At 36.1% G+C, this 22,860-nt stretch overlaps 3 protein-coding genes across 3 annotated transcripts in view; 1 reads left to right on the top strand and 2 right to left on the bottom strand.

Moving 5' to 3' along the window:
- The first annotated feature begins 366 nt into the window (after positions 1 to 366).
- Positions 367 to 1,526, top strand: LOC145678908 (uncharacterized). Its single transcript, XM_081749516.1, has one exon. It carries the CDS (start codon positions 694 to 696, stop codon positions 1,516 to 1,518), a length of 825 nt encoding a protein of 274 aa, XP_081605642.1. The 5' UTR covers positions 367 to 693; the 3' UTR covers positions 1,519 to 1,526.
- A 9,169-nt stretch (positions 1,527 to 10,695) lies between these two features.
- LOC145679646 (uncharacterized) lies at positions 10,696 to 16,046 on the bottom strand. The gene is made up of 2 exons (XM_081750220.1): positions 15,173 to 16,046; positions 10,696 to 10,853 (listed from the first exon to the last, which is right to left on the bottom strand). Exons 1-2 carry the CDS (start codon positions 16,044 to 16,046, stop codon positions 10,696 to 10,698), a joined length of 1,032 nt encoding a protein of 343 aa, XP_081606346.1.
- Positions 16,047 to 20,344: 4,298 nt separating this feature from the next.
- Positions 20,345 to 22,860, bottom strand: part of LOC145679645 (kinesin-like protein KIF28) — a 46,786-nt gene continuing 44,270 nt past the window's right edge. Inside the window, exon 15 of the mRNA XM_081750219.1 lies at positions 20,345 to 20,504. Within this exon, the coding sequence (XP_081606345.1) occupies positions 20,431 to 20,504 (74 nt within the window). The 3' untranslated portion in view covers positions 20,345 to 20,430. The remainder of the gene's footprint in view (positions 20,505 to 22,860) is intronic.

Below are 22,860 nucleotides of genomic sequence, written 5' to 3'. Positions count from 1 at the left end.
ACAAAAATTTTTGCTGAGTCAGTTGCATATACGTCGGGGCCTACTACTTTAGGTTAGCTTAGCTTACCTTAAGGGGATCCAGTGTGGTTTTGGACCCCCTTAACTAAACATGGACCTATCCCGTTATTCCATATTGTATTTGATAACACAATCAATACTTTAACGATATATATATATATATATATATATATATATATATATATATATATATATATATATATATATATATATTAGTAGTCTTGACATAAATGAAAAAAGGGACCAGATTCGGAGAAATTATTAGTTCTGGCATGAAATTAGGCCCCATTGCGAACTAATTATGAGAGGTTGGCAACATTGAGATATTTCACGTATAGCTGGTATCATTGTTACCATGGTGATTTTCAAGAACTGATTGTCGTATGCTTATACAAGCAAGGTTCGTATATACACTACAAGCAAGACATAGAAACTATTTTATACATGGTGCTATTTAGATTTACATACATAATTCGTCATTTTGTGGTACACATGGAACAGTTTTTAAGTTGTGGCCTATAGATATTAATGTTCTAGGCACCTATTTGTGACACATGATAATGAGTTTCGAGATACGGTATATGACGACTTGAGTGCAGCACAGTGACTCTAATATGTGAATATATAGTTTTTGCTTTCATAATAATCTAATCAGTACAAGAAATAGAAGTGAACATGGAATGCAGTGTGTTAAATAAGCAACAAGAGAAGAGAACGTTATCCGCTAAGAAGAAAGATAGTAGAAGCATTCGAAGTGTTCTTCAAAGTCCTAATCGCTATCCATGGCCAATACCGTCAGACAATAAGCAAAGTGAAATTTTGCAGCACTTAGTGGATATCAAAAAGAAATTTAAAAATGTCAGCAGTGCTGAGTTGAAACAGAAGTTCAAAAGTTTATTGTTTCTTGGTGCAAATGAAGTATGTCGTGGCATTTCTCGTGGCAAAGTAAACTCTGTGATTATATCCTGTGATGTTGAACCGCGCATGTTAGTTCATTACTTGTTAAAATATGCATCACAGTACAAAATCCCGAGTGTTGTAGTCAAGAACTTGAAGAGTATTACAGAGGAAACATTAGGATTTCAGTGTTTGGCAGTTGGATTGAAGAAGTCAGAATTGGAAAATGGGGATAGTATGTTGTACGATTTACATTCGAACATATTACAAGAAGCAAAATTTTTCCCTGAGGAAGAAAATATTGTAAAGCAACAACCAAGTAGGGCTATTCCAATTGCGGAGGAGAAGGAAAAAACTTGTGAACACGTTGTGTCGTGGGAGCCTGTACAGTATTTGAGTAGACGTTCGAGGAACGAGCGTGTATTCCATCCCGAAACAGGGGGGTTACAAACAAGGAAAACAGACGTGGACTTCATCAGCATCCATTTATCAGAATCCGAAGATGAACAACCTTGTGAAGAAATAAAATATAAGCCACTACAAGTAACGAGAGTTCAAAGTAATCCCTCGAAAGCAAGGAAAAAGAAAATAAAAGTTAAGTGATTGTACAAGGTTTTTCATTTTTTAAACACACTCATTTTCGGTTTTTTTTTTTTTTTTTTTTTTTTTTTTTTGTTTGTTATACATATATAATTATAGGCAAGAAACCCTTAGGTTCTGTTGGATTGGATTAAGTTACGTCAGATTACGTTACATTAGGTTAGGGGGATAAAAGCTACAGTGCAAAAGACTTAAACCAACCCGTGCTTGGTCACTAAAACGCACGAATGCTATCTAACTGTCAGTGCACGGTGAAGCTGGTGTGTCCGAAGGGAGCAGGCGCGTCAGTGACAGTGGGTATATGCGTGGCGAGATTAGTGGAATCATGTGGTTTTTGCCAATCGTACAAATTTCGGGTTAACTGCTGTTATCACCGGGCCAATTTTAGGAAATTTACCGGCTCAGAAAATTTATTTAAGTTGGTGAGGAAGAATGAGTGAAAGTCAGATAAGGGGAATAGTAAAAGTTAAGAAAATGGTTGTATTTTTTTTGGTTGTTTTTGATGTTATAAGCGGCACTGTATGTGGAGGCGGTTGGACTATTTCGCGGAGAGGTACACTTGTTTTACTATACGGATCCATAGATTGTAAAAGGGACAAGAAAAATTTGGGCAAGTTTAATTTGCCCATTTCATGTCGGGAACAGAACCCAACTAACACCCGCGGGGCTTCTAACCGGTTCCTACTACTACTACTTATAGGTCTGTATAGTAAAGCTACACACCTAATAACGTAATCTAACATAACGTAATGTATTCCATCCAAATATAACCGAATGCAGTACATTTTTTTACTTCTTTCGATTTTCAAATTGGTCCGGCGATACAGCAGTAATGCCCAGATTTCAATAGCATTTGTCATGGTTTCATATGAGTAATGCTTCATTTGTAGACATAACATACAACTTCTGTACACTGTACAGAAATACATTGCTTTGAGTTAGAAGTCACATACCTTCCAAACTGTGGTTTGTAAACTTTTGAAATTTCAAGAAGAACGTGCCCAACGGTTTCGTAACTTTCGCTCGTTATTTTGAATAGTTCTATGTAACAGACATAATATATCACAATCTTGACATACACGCCCCATTTCCACACAGCCTTTCGTGTCACTATATTATAACAAGTGTACCTCTCCGCGAAATAGTCCACATATAGTGCTGCGGACATCAAAAACAATTAACTTTTACTATTCCCCTTACCATTGACTCATTCTTCCTCATAAAGTTCTCCAATTGACCCGGTAAATTTCCTAGTATTAGTTCGGCGATACACGTAAATTCAATTATAGGATTAGTGAAATGTGTTAATTATATTTAATTTTTTTTAAAAAAAGGCACCGAAAAGAACCGAAAGCAAGGAATTCCGGTGAACTGCAGATTTAATTTTGGCACACCTCTCGAAATAACTGTTGAAATTTATAACTCTTTCACTAATTTTCTTCTTATTGTTTCCTAAGTTATTTGCGCTGGGTGACCTGAAAATATCCCACTTCGCATAGAAAGAAGTTAAAGAGGGCGATCAAAAGTAATTGAAAAATTACAATCCTTTTATGATTTGCGTAGAAATACACATCTGGATGTACGGCATTAAAAGAGTGAGAAGAAAGTGCTAAATGGACAATAAAAAGCACGAATGCTATCTAACCGAGTCAGAGATCTGCGAAGGAGGGAAGCGAGGAGATGGCATCCGAAGGAAGCAGGCGCGCCACGAACATAGGTATACGCTTAAGCGAGTGTAGTAGATTCAATAGCGTGTGTCATGGTTTCGTACTAGTGGCACTTCACTCGTAGACCTAAAATACTGCTTCTGTACATTGTGCAGAGATGTACCGCCGTTGGAAAATTGTATCTGATTCAGTGATGTTTCATATGCACTCACTTATTTTATCTGTCATAAAGCACTTGTAATGATTTTATACTAGTGACCCTACACTTGTAAACTCAAAATACAGGGATATTACTTTGTATTTAGTTCTATCGCCTGTAAAAATAAGTTACGTAGAGTACTGTATTTTACCTGTAAATCGTACAAAATCTGATGTGCCAAAAGTAAACCTGCACCAAGGATTCTGAAAGAAAATCAACAAAATTAAAAGTATAAAAAATATATGTTAGAAAGGGAACTAATTCCAAGTTGCGCAGTGCACGAGGTTTTAACACGATAATTATGTAACCTTGATTTTTATGAACTTTAAAACATAACTTAAATACCAATATTTCAAGGTGGAGATTTATAATACATCTTCATAAAAATGATAATCTTATGGTTAAAATGAAAGAGGACTAAGATATTCATTTCTGCTTGGGTATCATTTGTTGAGAATGTAGGAATCTAGTATTTTATTTTTACAAGTGTTAAACCAGTACGAGTGGAATACTGCGGTTACTTCGTATAGGGAATACGTATTTTGGTGTTAAGTGAGAGGATAGGTACAGAAATGAGAAAAATACGTAAAATTTACAGGAAAGAAAAGGGAGAATGGTTATTTTTAATGAAATTCATGCTAACAAAAGCAGTGTAATGCTGTATTTTCAAGTGTTAGGAGTTGTGTGTTGTTGGCACTATTTTGGAGTGGACACGCTCTGAATAGGCATGTACCGATGAACTTAGGTAATTTTGTAACCAAAATATGAGCATATAGGAAATTTTGTCATGCTCAGTTTTTCACCTTTGTTGAACTAAGTGGAGACAAAGTAAACAATCAAAACAGCTAACCTGATCTTAATCAAGCTTCAGTTGGTTTCGACTCTGGAAAATCAAAGTTTCGGGTACTTGACGCAAGAACAAACAGCAATAAAAGAAGATAATGTCAGGTTCAGCAAATGTTAACAGCACAGGCAAAATGGGCCACTAATGGATTTATGTATCACTATTTACGAATATTAATTTGCCAATATCAAAATATCAGAACAGAAAATAGCGAACAAAATATAACTTGTTATGCAATAAGTGTTTTATATGTTCATTTTCTACTATTCATAACATTATAGGAAACAAGAAGAAAATCTTTTTTTCAAACATTTAGTTCCAGTGTTATACGTTATGCACAAAGACTGGAGTCATTTCTGCAAAATCTGAAACTCTCTTTCTAGTTTTCTTTTTTGGCTGTTGACCCACAGAAAATGTGGCAAATGTAGGAAGGCATTGAAAATAAAGAAATGGAGGAATAATTACATTTTGAAATGAGAACAACCTGTTGATGGTATGAAGTGTTGTTGGCAAAAGTCGGCAGTGAACGGTACTTTTCGCTATGGAAGTTACCTGACTGGTGTTTTTAGTGACATCCTAGTCAACGACCCTCCTGCTCGTTAGGAGCACACCACGTCGCTGGCGCTCGGGCCTCCTCCTCGTTCTTGCCCTGACAGATAGTCGCACTTTTTAGTGGCCGCCTAACACAGATTCGCCAGTGTTTTTCTGCACTGCTTACTTTTTTGCAGAATAGTTTTTGTGGCACTCATTGGGACACGTAATTTTACCCGTAGGAAGTCGCATCAGTTTGCACGCATAGCATTATCACTTGGTATTGAGTCTTGCCCACTTCGTAGTGATTCGGTTCGTTTTTTGTAAGTGTGATGAGTATACACTGTGGATATATGACAAAAACTACAGTGCATAAAACATGAACCAACTTGACTAGGTTGCCACTAAAAAGCACAAATGCTATCTAATCGAGTTGGGGCAGGGGGTGCGAGTGGTATCGAGGCTTGCATCCGCAGGGAGTAGACGAGTCAGCGATGGTCAGTATACGCATATCCCCTTCTGGCTTTTCTGTATTGCAAAACCGAGAATTTTTCACGCTCACTGCGGCTTCAAAACACACAATTGTGCGGGTCCACTTTCTCAGAACTTACGATGCACCCACGCATTGTTTTAATAAAAATGTTTTGTACATGTTTCATGTTGTATGGAAAAACTGGTTTCATGAAATTCTACTCCCGTGCGGAAAGGGATATACGAGGTCGTTTACAACAGTTCATTATAAGTCACAGTAGGGACTGCGGAGCCGTCCTACACCTGCACTAGGTCAGTAAGCAAATAGCTGATTTCTACATATGCAGGTCATTCTAAAAATTAACGTGAAATTCCTGTGTCAGTTTCTGGTATTGTCAATTAATTTAATCATATTTGATGTGTATGTTTCTTAGGGCTTATTTAATACATACAACGTAAAAATCGGAGGTCAGGAAATATACTTTTATTGAAAATAGCCTATCTGTATTTTATGTCAGAAACGAAGCTGAGAGGTTGTTTCATGCAAGTGACAAAGATTGTCATGATGCTGACTAGTCTTTTGACTGAGATGATAAAAGTATTGGAGTTTTGATAACGTTCTATTCGGATATAATGTTAGCAGTTACGAATAAATATCCTTTAGCGTCCATTAGCAAACATTAGAGTTTCAACGTAAATAAAGTTATCCAGAAAGAAAATTCAATAACTTGAGAGACGTTAAGTATTTAACAGAATAGAAGTTTATTTAATATGAAATATCTTTCCCTTTCATCTTTAGTTATTATATTTAAGTTTGTTACATTTAGACGTAAGAAAATCACAAAACTCTTAAAACAAAAGGCAAATATTGAAATAAACTCAGTAGTGTTGGTTAAGAATGTTATATCTTACCTTGATAAGGACACTCTTAAACTAATATTGGGCCAGCGAAATATTCAATTAATGCGTATATCAAAATTATAGTGAAACCGAGTGTTTATCCTTGCTTGATTCATTGAATGATAATAACTTCACCCTTTTGTATAGAGCTGATGTTTCTACGAACAAAACATTTGTTTTAAATGTCACAGCATTTGGATATGAACCGAACTTCGTTCAGTATTAATTTTGAGAACTGTTTGGAAATACCATTCTATATATATATATTTAATGACTAAATACTTTAATAATTGTCCTCATTCAGCCTTCTATTAGCAGCCAAAGTTTTTAATATTAGTCACATGCGTATGGCCACCCGTTATCCAAAAAGAGAGGGAATTCTAACAATAATACACAATTACACATTAACTGACTTATTTTCTAAATACTTGCTTGTATAACGCTACAGCCTAACTGAGCTTTATTTGGGAGTTTAAACTGAAGACAACGCACGTTCTCGTCAGATAGACGAAATTTGGGAACGTAGCAATGTCTGCATTTTGGCTGCGAATTTTCATTCTCATTGCTTAACATTATCCCTACTTTCAGAACTTCGGGAGGCGTGAGAGTGTTAAGACTAATTCTATTGCGATTGGGCACAGTAATGTTGAGACCTGGCGCATTTGGCGCTGTGTACTGTCTGACGGAGCAGAGTGAAAATTTGCAGAGCGAACAAGTGAGGATCGAAAATATGTTTCATGTAGTATCATTTGGTCTCATAGTTCAATCTGTCTGGCAGATTAGATTAATGCCACAGAAGGTCTTACGCAACGAGAGTACATTCCACGTGACATTAGATAATAAAGCGTGTGTGAAAAGTAGAATAGATGTGCAATTGTCATGTGGGCTAGAGCAAACTGACCATTTTGCGTTTCGTACATTTATTTAATGGAGAAGACAATTGAAATACTGTTTTAGGACAACTGAAATTACAGTAAATCTTTATGATGGTTATAGGATACCTGTATGCAGACATGAAGAACTTGTTGATAAGAATGAATATGTTTTCTTACGCATTGTTGATGCCACTAATTTTTGGGGGAATTTGTAAAAAATGAAATCTTTCAGTCTTACGTCTCACTTGTATGCCATTGTAAGCCGAAGGAGACAGTTGTGATGAGGGTGAATGAAACGAAGAAAGTGTAAAGAAACGGGGAAAACCCGAGAAAACCTCACAAGTAGTGTTTGTCCACCACAAAGTCCATTGGAAGTGAGCTGGGATCACACGGGAGACCCACGCACCAGAAGTGAACGCTCTATCACTGATCCACTAGGGCTACCTCTACTGTGGGAAATTTGAATTGTGTTTGGGTAACGTGGTGAGACAGATAATTCAAATGACTTAAGAACTCTCTAACCACATTGCAGTCCTTTACAATGTTCTAAAAGACGATTTGGAAAGTTCAAGTGGTACAATAAAACTATTTATAGTTAACTTCTTGATGGGATTTTTTTTAATATATATATAAAGCATATAGTTTCCAAAATAGGTAAGATGGTGAAACAGCGGTTAATTAATTCAAAGCTTAGGAATCATTGATTTGTGTTATTAAGGTGAAATCAGTTCTTAAAGGACACCATTATGAAGCAGAAACCGACATTCAAACAGCTGTAACACGGACTTTGGCAGGCATCCCAAAAGATGAGTTCCAGAGATACTACCAACAATAGAAATGCCGATGGAGTAAGTGTGTGCAGGCACAAGGGGAGTACTTTGAAGATGATCACATTGTGGTTGGTTAAAAATGTAAATGAAGTTGTTTTTTCTAACAATTCTCATTACTTTCTTGCCAGCCATCGTATCTGTATCTATCTCTATATATCTATATCTATATATATAATTGAAAGAGCTCCTTCGTGGCTAAGCGGTTAGCGTAGACGCCTTTGGCGTGGGAGACCCGGGTGCGATTCCCGGCGTGAGCTCGTGGTTTGGGTTTCACGTTACTCACTAGGTCCCGTCACATACAGCTAGCTTCGCTGCTGATAGGAACGTTAAACTCAAAATCTACTCAACTCAATATATTCGATTAAAACAACTGAATTTGTGTAAAAATTGCAAGATCTTCAGTATTTATTGGCTGGATTCTTCACGAAATTATCACCGTCTTTTGAGGCTCATTTATTGCTTTTAATCAAAATAGGAAAGATGATGCATATTTTTGAATTTATTAAACAAGCCTCGTATATAAAAGAACTGTCTTTCTCACAAGCTTAATATATCTGTCTATGCCGTACGTTTGGCTCCGATCATAGCACCTTATATGGCCAGGAAATAGAGAAATCGCCCACGCAGTGTCTGCATTCCTTATGACTGTACTTTCGATTTGGTCTCTCAAGTTTGAAATTTCGGGAAATTTTCTTGCTACCCATGCTTTGTTACATACAGAAGCTGGTTGGAGAGACGTTTCTTTCGCGCGTCTACCTGCAAGAGAGTAGGACCGTACTCGATTCCTGTTTCCAGCCACCCACAAGCACAATTTGGGTGCGCTACCCCGAACTGATTAGTGTGTCTGTGCTGAAGTGCGCTCCCCACTTCAATGCCGAAGTACCAGTGGGTTGAGCATTACAATAAGAAAATTGTTTTGAATTTGTGTATATATCAATGTTATTTGATGTAAGCGTGTGTTCCGAACGGAAAACGCATCAGTTCATGTATTAAAAGGTCTTGGCCTGCAGACCACTGGAAGATTTAACATCGTATGGGACTTTTGCTTGAAGAAGTGGACTTGTGAACTCTTATCATTTCGTCCGATCATATTGGCGGAAACGTCCACCTCTGGTGCTTAGGGTCCCGGGTTCGATCCCAGCCCCCGCCAAGTGAACTTTGTGGTGGAAAAACACCGTGCTCGTGGGTTTTCTCGGGGTTCTCCCGTTTCCTCCCACTTTCTTCATTCCACCATTTTCACTCATCTCTCATCATCACCGTCCCCTTTAGCCTAACCGGCATAACCGTGGGACGTAAATCTCAAAGATATTGGCGGAAACGACTGCGGATTCAGTGAGTGACTCTGTAATTAACTCGAAAAGACTGCGTAGTAAGTTATATGATATATTCACCTGAAAAAATAATTTCACATAAAATATATGAAAACGTTTAATATACGAGTACACTATCTAACTGGTATGGTAAGCGATTAATATTATCGTTAGTCTGTGCATGCACGGAAATTTTGAAAGTTGTAATTTTGGCGTATGTAATATTTTATTGCATGTATTAATTTTCTTGATCAGTTGATTAAAATTTCAATACGTAATTTGTGTTACTTTTGCCAAACATTACTTTACATTAATTTACGGCGCTTGCGTCTAAAATCCACCGACCCCAGCTTCGGTAGACGTGAGCGGGTTGTTGTGACTAACTGGGACAGAGAGAGAGAGAAACAATCAGTGAGGAATACAAGATTAGTCAAAGTGGTTACTATATCAAATTAAATCGAGTTCATTTATGTCAATGAAAATGAGTCACAACCAACCACGAACACAAAATCATGCCGCATACTTGTATCCTATTTGATTCTATTCGAAAGAAATACATCGATACCATTCAATTCAGGTGACTTGTGAAGGATTTTGTTAGTGCTATAGATAGTGTTTGCAAAAACGATACTTCTTGAAATGAGCGTTGATGAATAAACAACACATTAAACACTAAAGTAGTAACAGCAATAAGTTGGCAGCACTAGAAGTTTTCACATGTGATTAAAGTCTGTTTTAGGCATCCTTCCTCACACTACTTCCACTGCAGAAGGAGAAAGTAAGTCATTGACCTTCACAGGGAGGGAAGCTTTTCTAATAAACAAAATCGCGTAAACTCCTGATTCGTGTATTGGTAACAAATACGAATGAGTCAATGTAGGTAGATTTAATGACCGGACAGACAGATTATTACTACTTAGCTCCTACTGTAAAACATTTTATTTTCTTAACAAATATCGAAGACATTAAAATCAATAAGAGCTCAATCCTCCCGTTATTTTGTATGAATGTGGAAGTTGGTCGCTAACAAGAATACAAGAACGGGATCTGCGGGGTTTCGAAAATAGAATGTTGATAAAAATATTCGGAGCGAAAGAGGCAAACATTCAGGTGAATTTAAACGCTAAAGCTTTTATTTCATTACAACTATAGGTCGCCGAGTGTTATAGAAATAGAAAAGTTAATACGTATAAGACAAGTATAACACATTGCTTATATGGGAAATACTATGCTTATACACAGTAAGTCACGAAGTCCTATTCAGAAAACCAAGGAGAAAGAGGCTATTAGGTGGGCAAAGTAGGTTTCAAGAATGTTAAAGAAGGGGGCAATGTAAAGCAGGATCTTTGAAGGATGGTTGATAACAAACATGTTACATTGATTTTTCACATGTTAAAATCTAATGGACTAGTCAGTAAGGATTTTGCACTAGACCTGCGGCTCATCATTTTGCGTACTTGGAGCTTTGATAAATATTTGGATATGAACTCAAAGCCCGTCTCATAAGATGGGTGTAGCCTACCTAATATAATTTATAGGAGGAAATAGGTACCTCAACCAAAGATGCATCGTGCTGTGACTAAAGAATTCGCGGCCAAATCCAGGATTCGAACATACGACTTTCTGAAATCAAGGTAATCGCTAGATCTACTGAAGAAGAGAGAACTTGGCTTAGGGTGGTGATTTTCGAGTTCAAAAACCGAGTAACATCCTGAAAAAAGAAAAAAAAATCATTTTGTGGATATCTTGTATGTATATACCAAAATGATAGTGCAGCAAGAATGAGATCCTGGACCACATTCAAAACAAAAACTAAGAGTAGACGAATCAGATTTTCCGATGGAGTAATTTTTCGAGGTAAGTAGGTGTTTGTATGTTCAATGTCTTTTTGCTTACTGTGAAGAATTCGATAGAATTTATTTTCGTTTTAAAGATACCACATAGAATACCGAAACTAACAGTATCGGTACGCTGAGGAACAATTTGATCTGCAGATCTTTTAACTAATTATTTCTCCTACTCCATACGCAGCCTTTTTCCCATGTCGACTTCTAGAGTAATTCCAAGTGAGTGGGAAGTAGATCCTGCTTATATATGTGCTCATAAAATGAAATATTTTCGTATTTCGGTATTAATGGACTATCCATCAGAAAATGCATAGTCTTTACGGACGGAACCAGTTCTTTTGCATGAGCTAACACTTTAGTTAAATGATCAAATATAGCACTTGGATCACTCACTCACTCAGTGTCCAACGGGACAAAAGCTTCAGATCTTTGGATTGAATGTTTCGATAAGTGGCGTCAGTATGAAGAACAGTTTGTTACCGTGATCCTTCAAAATGTAAGTTCTGAACTTCTGACCGTTTTTATACTCATAATTTTCATGAAAACCTACATGAACTAAGATTTCATTAGATCCGAAGCCCTTTTTCAGTTGAAACATAATTTTGTACTGGTAAACTATTTATTTGTGTGTTTTATAAATCCAGCTAATTTTTCCTGCAATTTTAGTACAGTACATTTCAATGAAAGTTTCGTTTTTTCCTTCGTATAGGTCATTTATTTGTTATTATTTTTACTTAAATTGAGTTAGAATATCATTATGAAAAAAAAAGTAATATAATTTGGAACTATGCCAAACCAGAAAGTATGACTAAGTGTGATTACGCCGAGGATCGAATCCCCCACTTCGGTTTGTTGTGCAGTATGCTTACCACTATGCTGCCAAGTTTATCTTAAGTTCAGTCATAAAGGAAAAGGAAAAATATTTTTTCTTACGTCATTGTCAATGACTAAGTACCGACCACAAAAGAATATATGACTGGTCAATAGACGTGTTTGTTAGTGTGAGAACCGTAAAAGTTGGTTCAGACCCGGGTTTGATGTCCGATCCAGTGATATATATTTTTTTTTTTTTTACTTATATTAGACACTGAGCTTTAGAGAATGTAGTGTAAGGAAAACCTTCCTTTTTCCGTTTCTTATAAAAACTATCTTTTACTTCTTTGAGAATTCGATACTTGCCATATTTGATTTCATAAGATAAAAAATGCAAAAGAGAGTTCCCAGCGATGGTGGCAACTTTATAATCAGTACCTTTAGATGAATCTTCAGAGAAGTATTACTGATTGTGTATTGTTCGTGCATTATACTCATTGTGAGTCAACCAATCGTAACACATAGCTAAGTATGATTTATTACAGAAGGTGAATTGGCTTTTACTTGTTACATATGGTGTTTTATTGAAAATCTACATTGTTTCGAGAACAGAACAAAATGTTTTAGGCCAACAATACGAGGAATCGTCTTCTGCAAACTTGAAGATTACCTAGAAACATGAAGTATTTTAAGAAAAAAAAAAAAAAAAAAAAAGCCGAAAGTGAAGCAAACTGTAGAGACAGTATTAACGGAAGATCCACTTGTGAACTTCGATATATAGTTATAAATTATGTATAGGGGTCTTTGCTTCTTAGCAATTAAATCATCTAATGGATAAGAAGTTATCGTTATGAATATAACTTCATAACCAATTGTTTTTTCACGTTTTAACTTTGTTACGATGTTACTTTAGGTACAAATGGTTATCAAAGTACTGAAAGCATCTGAAGAGAATACAATTAATATGGTGTGGGATCACCCTTAGCCTCCAGAACACCTCAAATTCGTAGTGAAATGGAAACACATAAGTCGTAAATAGCTCCGAGAGGTACATTTTACCATTCTTGATGCAGTACAGCTGAAGAGGATATTCGCTTCGGAATCAGAACCTCAGAACTTGACCACTAGTTACCAATAATGTTGACATAGATAGAACGAACCAGCGGAGATGTTGTTGTTAATCCCGATGCTAATGAAACATCTAAAAAATTCCAGCAATGCAAATTGGCATTTTGTTATCTTGAAAATTACCCCGGTAGCAAAAACTGCTTCTGGACTATGACACATATGGTCACCTAAAATGTCTGCAAAATCACTGGCTGTATAGTGTCCTGTGAGCGTATTCATAGGCCTACAGAATATCAGGAAATAGAAGTCCATAACATCGCAAGGCATCCTCCATGTTTCATGGTATGAAGGAGATAATGTATAGCATAAGCTGCCAGCATAAGTACTGTGAGAGAGTACTTGTCAGACCCTATTAGGCATTTCCAATCAGCGGCAGTCCATTTTGGATGTTCTGGACACCATTTTCTTTGCGCTAAAATTGTTCAGGACCATGGGCAAAGTTATGGAAGGACGCTGCCCTCCCCCAACTTTTTGACAAAAAATAAGAATGCCACTTATAAGATGGCCACCTACCAATAACTCCGAGACAATTTCTAGATCCGCCTATGTTCAGGACGATAAGTGGTTCAGCAATTACAATCCCCTCGCGGATGTTCATATTGTACGAGTCACGTCGGACTGTGATTGTCACACTGAGCTGTTTTAGTTGTTTGTTAAGTTCCGCAGCCGCTATGCGGTCCTTGATGGCAATCCTCTTCACTGCGTGGCGCTCCCTGTCATTTAGAACCACCAATGTTTAGCAGCAAGTTATGTAGGTTGTCATCTCCTTGCACTTTGTTTTTCCTGACAAACCTAAAGCATTGGTGCGCCAACTAACTGCCCTCCCAATCTAACGCTGAAATTCAGAGAGAGCTGCCATTTTGCATCACTATCGCGTGTGCGCTTCAACACACTTTCCGTTCTACTTCACCTGGTGTATTACAGACTATCATCTACACTATAATGACGGCCAAGCGCTCGACACGTATCCTCACTGTTAGCACTTCACACTTTTTATTATTCACCTTGTTATGTGTTATGCTCAATGGTTTCATCATATTTTAAGCTACTATAAGATATACACATAAAGTAGATTTTAATGAACAAACTCCATGGCTCTGGATAAGTAGAGTAACAAATAAAACACAGTTCTGACCAGAGCAGAATGAAATATATTAAAAACTATACTTACAATGTTACAGTTTCAAGGACCTAACGTCCTCTTCATCAGACACAAACACTGAGAAAAGACATGTGACAGCAGATCTTATATACATGAGAAAGTGAAAGGCCACGCCCCTTCTTCTCTCTCATTGGTCGGAGGGAACCAATGAGGATAAAGTTACTTACGCGCAAACAGAAAAATATAATGAGCCCTTTCACTTTTTCTAACAGTTCCTTAATGAGATGACATACAAAGAAAGTAAATAACAAATAGAAAATATTAAATAAGAAATATATATATATATATATATATATATAACTAAATATATAAATATATAAATTTAAATAATTAAATAAATATTAATAGCCTATATGCACTTTTCTTGTTCCTTTTCTATCACATCCAACAATTTCTCCCATTGCTCGTGTATATTCATACCGCTTGTCCAATTCATTAGGTTCTCCTCTTGTTCTCTCTTTATTCTTCTAGCCTCTTTCCACTTTCTAATAATCTTCCTCTTCTCTCTCTCTAAACCCCTAGCTCCCTCCCAGTCTATTTTATGTCCCGTTTCCTTCACATGTTTGTATATAGCGTTATTATCTCTTTTCAGTCTAACATCATCCTTATGTTGTTTTAATCTGTCCATAAGCCTTTTCCCCGTCTCCCCTATGTATTTCATGTCACACTCACTACACTTCACTTCATATATCACTCCTTCTTCCTGCTCCTCTATATGATTTTCCTTCCTTTTCCTTTTCTTCCTTATGCACTTCAACAAAGTTTCTCCTCCTTTTCTATAAGTCTTCATACCACCTTTTCTTAATAACTTCTTCAGCACTTCGGTCTTTTCGCCTATGCTCTGAATGCCGTACCACTTCTTGTCTTCCTCTTCTTTCCTATCCATATTATCTTCTTTTCTCTTTCTCCTAAACTGCTCTATCCTATATCCATTATTGTTCAATTGTTTGTAGAATTTTTCCAAATCTTTTTTCTTTCCCTCTTCCTCGCTGTTGATGTTTTCTATCTTCCTTTCCATGTTCCTAATGAAATTCTTCTTAGTTGCTTTGTCTACATCACTTCTCCAGTGGCAATAAATACCTGCCCAACACGGTTTCTGATACCAACTAGTAGTCACTTTCTCACTTTGCTTCTCTATCTTCATATCCATGAAATTGATAGAGTTATTTTCTTCAACTTCTAATTCTAACCTTATGCCTTTCTCTTGGTCTTCTATACTTTCAACATATTTCTCCAGTTGATTTCTATTCCCTGTCCATATGCCTAAACAATCATCAACATACCTGCAAAAGAACAGTAACTTTCCTCCTGCTTGTTCTGTCACTTTTTTCTCCCATTTGTTCATTACTATTTCCGCTAGAACTGGACTCAGCTTGGATCCAATGCTTAAACCTTCTTTTATCTTCACTAGTCTTTCTCCAATTATGCAATAGCTATTTTCCCACATAGTCTTAAGCGCTCTTATAACTTTCTCTTTTTTCCACTGACTTATAACTTTCCCTTCCATCTCCTCTTCTATTGCCTTTATGACATAATCCCTTCTTATACTGGTGAACATGGCTTTAACATCTACACTAAACATTAACACCTTCTCCTGATTCCACTTAATCTCATCTATCCTCTTCCTCAATTCTTCCGTGTTCTTCACTCTGCATGTCTTTTGTCCTTGTCTGATTTCGTCCATTATCTCTCTTAATTTCTCCTCTAGTGGTTCAAAATAGTTACCTCTGCAGTCCAGTACTGGTCTTAGCTTCACGTCCTTCTTATGTATTTTCGGAAAACCTTTCATGACAGGAATCCTTCCTTTTTCGTTGATCATCTTTTTAATCCCCGCCTTTTTCCCTTCTTGTACTATCTTTTTCAACACTTCATCTTTCATGTCCTTGTTACCGACTTCCTCATATGTCTGATCACATAACTCCTCTAGCTTCTCCTGGTACCATCCTTTCTCCATTACTACCAACGCGCCTCCTTTGTCCGCCTGAAGAAAGTAGATTTACATAAATTTTAACAAGGATGTTTTCGAAGTACCTGACTGACATTGGCATAATATCAAATATAATGAATCAATGTTTATTGTATCACTTTTTAGCTTTTCATACCAGTAACTATACATATATGTGAGTAAATAGATGCTGATATAATAATGAATAGGAAAGGAAGTTCAGGTATAAATAATGTTTATCTACTAATTTTATTTATTATTTATACATATATCTAAGCATGTCTGTGATTCGTGATGTAGAAATCGGTTAAGCAAACATGTAAACGACAATAAGCACATTACATGAATGGTGCGTTTGTACAGTTGGAAGTTGAACAACTCGAATCTTCAGTGTCCCAGGTAACATTATCCGGATCTTCAAAATACACACATCCTATAGGAAAAGTAGTTTTCTTCCACGCATACTTAGTCATGTTACTGAATATGGGAACGGTGAACTGATTTACGAATGAGCATATAAAGAGTGATGACAGCGTTGTGGCTCTGCAGGTTAATACAATGTTGTCGAGCAAAACTCTCCCATACAAACGTTTGGCGAACTTTTTCCATTCACGGAAAAAAAATAAACATCCAAAGGTTGAACCAGGAAAGTTGCACCAGGTGGAATGGTTGTTACCTGTATCTGTTTACCTGTATCCGGAATTACAAACAGACTTTGCTGATGGAGTGAAAATGAGTCTAAAGCCACACAATATTTTGTTTCGACATAGGGGAGAGAGAAAATCCTTATTCCGCTATTGTTCAAGAATATTCTTGTCAACTCATCCCGACTTTGAACGAACATTATGACTTAACAGGTTTTGTTGCACAGGGAAAAAGAAAACGTGCCACTTGGTTCACGTAAGACAATAAAATGTGAAGAGAAGTTTGCCTTCCATAGATACAATGGGATGAATTGTATACGAATGTGATATTCCACACGCTGATTTCACTCCAACAATCGGCTCTCTTTCACTTACGCTAGTTAGTGCATGGTCTCTGTGAATTTCATAAGTGCATATTGGTCGATTTTCAGAGTTTCAGCTGACGAATAATTAAGAAACGATCTTGCCAGTGAATTCTATACCAAATACTATTACAGAATTCTCAGTTTCTTCTGGTGATTGTGCATGCTTATAAGTTACAAAATCGCGACTAACAATCTTGTCACACCTTGAAATTCCAAACTCAGCTTTGAAAATTATGCCATAGATATTCCGAAATGCCGAGAGCTTGACACAACTGAGAGCAACATAGTTTGTTGCTTGCTGTAACCAGGGGTGCCCACAAAGGGGGGCTATGATGCAAACTGCGTCATTAAAATATTTTGGGGGTAAAATCTATATAAATAAGTTTGAGGGAGTGTAAAAATTAATCGAAAAGATTTTTTTTTCATGGAAGAACACCTACGGATAGACAATTGAGAGGGGGTGCGTCATGGACATGAAGGGGGATGGGCACCACTGCTGTAGCTACGTAATTATTGAAAGGCTTATATATTGGTTCGACAGCAATAGTTTCCTTGGAAGGCATTTTCGTAAGCTCTTCGCCCTCCAGGGTTTCAGTGATAGTGGCGTTTGCAAGTTTCGTGATCAAACTGAAAATAGTATTTGCAAGCTTTCTTTCCCGCTCATGTATTTCATGTGATAAAGGAAATAATTCAATGTGGCTTAAAACTTGTGACATCTTATTTACGTCAGTTTTCTTTTTACTAGATGCAAACACAAATGCAAAGTCTCAAGGAATCACTAATTACAGATCCTAATATTCTTGCAATACAAAACTTTTAGGTGTAATCGTAAGTGATGATCTCTCATGGTCTGCTCACATCTCCACTTTGAACAAGAAGCTAAGTAGCGTATGCTTTGTCTTATATAAACTTCAAGTACGGTATGCAGAGAAGCACTTCTTAGCGTTTACTACGCCATGTTTAATTCACTAATTAGCTTCGGAATAATACCTGGGGAATACTGAATATAGTTTAAAGCACTTTCCGATTGCAAAAGAAAGCGATTAGAATAATTTTCAGATTACTCACAAAGTTGTCATGTAAAAAGGTTTTCATAGAAGCAAAATCTTAACACTTCCCAGCTTGTATATTTATAAATCTGTTCTTTCTACTGTGATAAACAAGGACCCTTTTACCTTTAACAAAAATGTTCATAGCCATATTACAAGACAAAGACGTTGACATATTTGTGATGCATCAAAAATATGCTAACATAAGCAAAACAGTGTATATGAATTGTGTTGGGTTGTATAATAAACTTCCTATGCACTTAAATAATATGTCTAATGTTACCACTTTTCTTAAGAAGTTATTTAAACTGCTTGCTGTAAAATCTATTACACTACTAAGGAATATTTAAATTATTCATTCATTACATGAAGAATTGGCAGCAGAAACTTCTCCTCAATACATGCCAGGTGTGCTGTAAATGGTTTCCTAAGTAGCATGTAAATGGTCATGTTTATATGTTTAATCATATCTTCTATTTTATGGTTATATATTTTAGTAAGATGCATAAGTGTAATATTACGTATACTTTCTGCTATCTGATAATATTTTCTATGTATTTCATTGACAACTGTAATGCTTACATAAGAATTTCTCGTGTTTTGTAAGCTAACGAAACAGAAATAAATTAAATTAAATGATCACAATATAAACTTAAACCAATAAATACTATGGAGTCGGACAGAGTAGCTTTCTACTACCAACAACATTCTGCTACTACTTTGAACTGCTTAATAGTGCAAGACAGTCAGTATGGATACCTAAAACATGCGTTCGTGACATGTAGAGAGTAATTTACACCTATTTAAGAGACCCCTAGGCACTTCGCCAATGTTTCTTCTAAAACAACAATATTTTCCATTGAATGACTTAATTGAAGAACCATTTTAAATATTCAGCATACGATAAAATAGGTGCTTCTGTAGCAATTTCTTGATTGTCTATTTAAAAAAGTTAATTTTCAATTTCTTATACTGGTATGGTAGTTTGTTGTACAGTTTCAAATAGGATTGTGTAATTTGATTTTGTTAGCAGAAGTTTTGGTAAGTGTTAATGTATAGAAATTCTGTTATCGTATGAGTGAAAGTCTGCATTACTTTCAAAATTATTGGGTGAATGTATAGTTGAACTGTTTCCAAAATATACACAGATGGCAAAGGGCATGTCGAGCCTTTGAAACAAAGATTTGCTGGGCGTAGTAGACACAAGACATTATTCTTAATACTTTTTTCACCCTGAAGAATGAAAATATTTCTCACTAAGGCACAATTCTCCTAAAATATAATTCCGTATGATAAGAAGAAATAAAAACTTGCATGATACAGAATTTTGAAATTAGCTGTTGATAATATTTCGCTGATTCACAAAATAAATATATCCGTTTATATATATATATAATATAACTTTTTAGGTAGTTCTAGTATGTGTTGCAAACTAAAAATGTTTTCATGACCATTTGTACATATTTAATTTATTGAAGCCTATTTTACTAGCTTATTGAATCACTGGTTGAGGACCACTTCAGCAGTGGCTGTTTTAGCGGGTAGGCACTGACCTACCCAAAAATTTTGAAAAATATATAAATGGTAAAAGATACAATAAAGAGTGAATATATTTTCCGCTATTTATATTAATGGTAGATAATTATTTAATAAATATCATCAACCACTACTGTAGAAGTAATTTTCTCAATCAAATGTGCGATGGACAACGTCGTATTCGTGGGTACTCCCATTCCGTCCCGCTTTCTCATTCCACCAATTCTTCCATCATCATTCAGTTGCTTTAATCATCATCTCCCTTAGCCTAATGGACATTAAACTCAAAGATTTCATTTTTATAAGTTGTGTGTTTAACTCGCAGAAGAGGAAGGATGGATTGCTGCTTTCACGACGAAGAGACAAAATGCATTTCTTAGATGGAGACTTCTCTGATGAAACAACTATCTTTGCCATCGATTCTACTTATTTATGCTGTGTCTGCCGAAACATGATTGAATATGGGGCTATTTTTAACATCTGCTATGAGTAATTACTATTATTTGACTGTGTTTTTTTCTCTTTCTATTATGGGTATTTAGTCATCGTATTGGCACAGGCTTTTCCATGTAGTTCATCATTTATGTAATGTCGCTGCTATCAAATAATCGGTTAATTCGGTGGCAATATTAGAATATTGATGTTGAAAATAAGGCAGTGTGCACTGGATTAAATACTAGTATTTTACTTTTAAAATTTGAAATAAATATGTTACATATTTTCACTTTTATTTACAATGATTAATATCACAATAATTTCAAAAAATATTTTCTGGATAAACAGAGAATTGTACACATTGTTATACCAAAGCACAGATTCCACTGGAATTACTGCTCTCGTATTTGTGAACATCTTCCTCATCATTGATATCATCTGAAAAATATTATAATTAAAAAAAGAAAATATGCTTTGCGACTAAGGATAAAAATATTTTGAAAGAAAGGGAATGATTAAAACAAATCCATAAGTTGGTAGCAAAATTGACCAACACAATTTATAAATGGTAAAGCACTTAAATACTATATTACTCGTGGGCTTTATTGACTTCACAATGTCCATGTAGTTGGTATTAGGAAAGAGTTTATGTAGTAGATATCTAAGTGTTGGAATCATTTGCTGATAGGTAGTGTAATTGTTGACAGGAACAAAGAGGAACGTTAATTTTAAAAGAAATCTCATTGGATCCCTGAACTTCATTAGAGGACAGAAGCACAGGAAAAAAAGCATTCAACGAATTATATAACTGCAGAAAAAAAAAAAAAAAACAGGGCTACAGGAAGCTTCATTAGATTCAGTAAACTAAAATTAACATTATTCAGAAAAAAAAGTGGACAAAATCTTCTATCTTCTCTCACTCGAAAAAGAATTGGTGCTTGGAAACATTAGCACAATCGTCTTTATTTGTGGTTTGTATTTTCTTGTGACTTTATGTTCCCTTCAAATGTATATAGTAGACTTCTGTTAAATCTATATATGTTGTAAATACATAAACATTCTTACTTCTCGAGAGCAATATTGAGTAAAAGACGAAAACAATGCAGGTGTGAACGAACAATCACATAAGTTGGAGTTTATAAAAAGGGAAAACAGAGGACTAGTTCTCAGTACCTAGGTACTGTAGTCATCATCATCATCATCATAGGTATTCTGCCATTATTGGCAGGTCACTTGCATCAACTGAGAAGCTTCCATTTTTCAGCTAATCTCTTCTTCTTGACGTACGATTTTTCTGTTTTGATATCGTCCATCAAAAAAGTAGAATTGGTATTTGACCAACTCCTGCGATACCATATGAAAATTCTATTAGGAGGTTTCAATGCGAAGGTAGGAGGAGAGGATATTTTCAAACCAAATATAGGGACTGAAAGTCTGCATAACGAAAGTAATGACAGCGGCGTTGGACTCGTGAACTTTGCAACACCCAAAAACCTTATCGTGAAGAGTGCAAAATTCCTACATCGCGACGTTCATAAATATAATTGCACCGCACCAGATGGAAAAAACTCACAATCAAATTGATCACGTTTAAGTAGGTAGAAGAAGACAGTCTAGCATAATTGATGTTCCGTTGGTCAGAGGAGCTGTGGCACTGATCACTACCTGTAGTAGCGTTAATAAGAGAAAGAGTATCGTTGAATAAAGGAAATATTAAGCATCTAAAAATAGAGAGGTTTAATTTAAAGAAATTAGAGGAGAGTCAGGTGAGACGGGAATACCAGATTGAAGTGTCGAACAGATTCTCCGTTTTGGAAGAATTGCAGTGCAATAGAATTGAGTATACTTGGATTCAAATTTGGGACAGCATTAAAATTTCAGCAAAAGAAATGTTGGGGCATGCGCAAATACGTAGGAACAAACCATGGTTCGACCAGGAATGTTCTAAACTAGCAGATAAGAGAGAAGGGGCAAAACTGTGATGTCTACAAAATCTACAAAATCCGAACGATGTAACAACACAAAATTTCGTAGACATCAGGGGTACATTTAAAAACAAAGAACTCTGGGACTAATGTCTATGATTTCCGCCAACTTGGCTACTGAAGAACTGCTGCCTTCTCCCAGAACATTCTTCGTCTGGCTACTCCATTTAGACCAATTCAGTAGGGGTGGCCCTTCTGGTAGTGAACTACCACCAACATAGTTCTAAATTTTACAGTAGCACGGAATCCTCTTCACCCTTCGTAAAGTGGTGTGTATCGGGGAGGGTACTGTAGTAGTACGAGGGTCTACCAGAAAGTAAAGGTTAAATGAAAACAAAATATACCAGCACAAAACTATTTATAAAACAACAAGGCCTTACTCTATGTAATCGCCATAGTTGTTATAACGTGGGACCAGTTTTTCAATACCGATGTTATGCTCATCAGCGGCCAAAGATTTAAGCCAAGTTTTCAGTGCTTGCTTGAGTTTCTCATCGTTTGCGAACAGTTTTCGTGTAATGTGCTCAAAGGAAGCGTCGGTTTTCCTCAATTTTCTCTTCGATCTTTTCCTTTTCAGTTCTTCCGAAACAAGTGATTGCTACCACTCCGATCTTCGTCATGTATGTTGGTTCTTCCTTGATTAAACATAATGCACCATTTCCTCACTGATGACTCGTTCATTGCACTATCAACATGAACATTCTTTATTTTCCTATAAATTTCAATAGGCTTGACTTTTTGCACGTTCAGAAAACGAATGACTCTCCATACTTCAGATTTGGCGGGGTTTTCGATTGGTATTGCCATTT

This window comes from Thermobia domestica, chromosome 2 (assembly GCF_964235325.1).
Source record: "Thermobia domestica chromosome 2, izTheDome1.hap1.1, whole genome shotgun sequence".
NCBI lineage: Eukaryota > Metazoa > Arthropoda > Insecta > Zygentoma > Lepismatidae > Thermobia > Thermobia domestica.
This window is presented reverse-complemented; position numbering and strand designations above follow the sequence as displayed.

What these genes read in the sequence shown, in the direction of transcription:
- LOC145678908 (XM_081749516.1), top strand. Translation starts at nt 694, where the DNA reads ATGGAATGCAGTGTGTTAAATAAGCAACAAGAGAAGAGAACGTTATCC.
- LOC145679646 (XM_081750220.1), bottom strand. Translation starts at nt 16,046, where the DNA reads ATGGAGAAAGGATGGTACCAGGAGAAGCTAGAGGAGTTATGTGATCAG. An exon ending in TCAGAAACCGTGTTGGGCAG is followed by an intron (nt 10,854 to 15,172) that starts GTATTTATTGCC and finishes TTCTTTTTTCAG; the next exon opens with GATGTTACTCGGTTTTTGAA.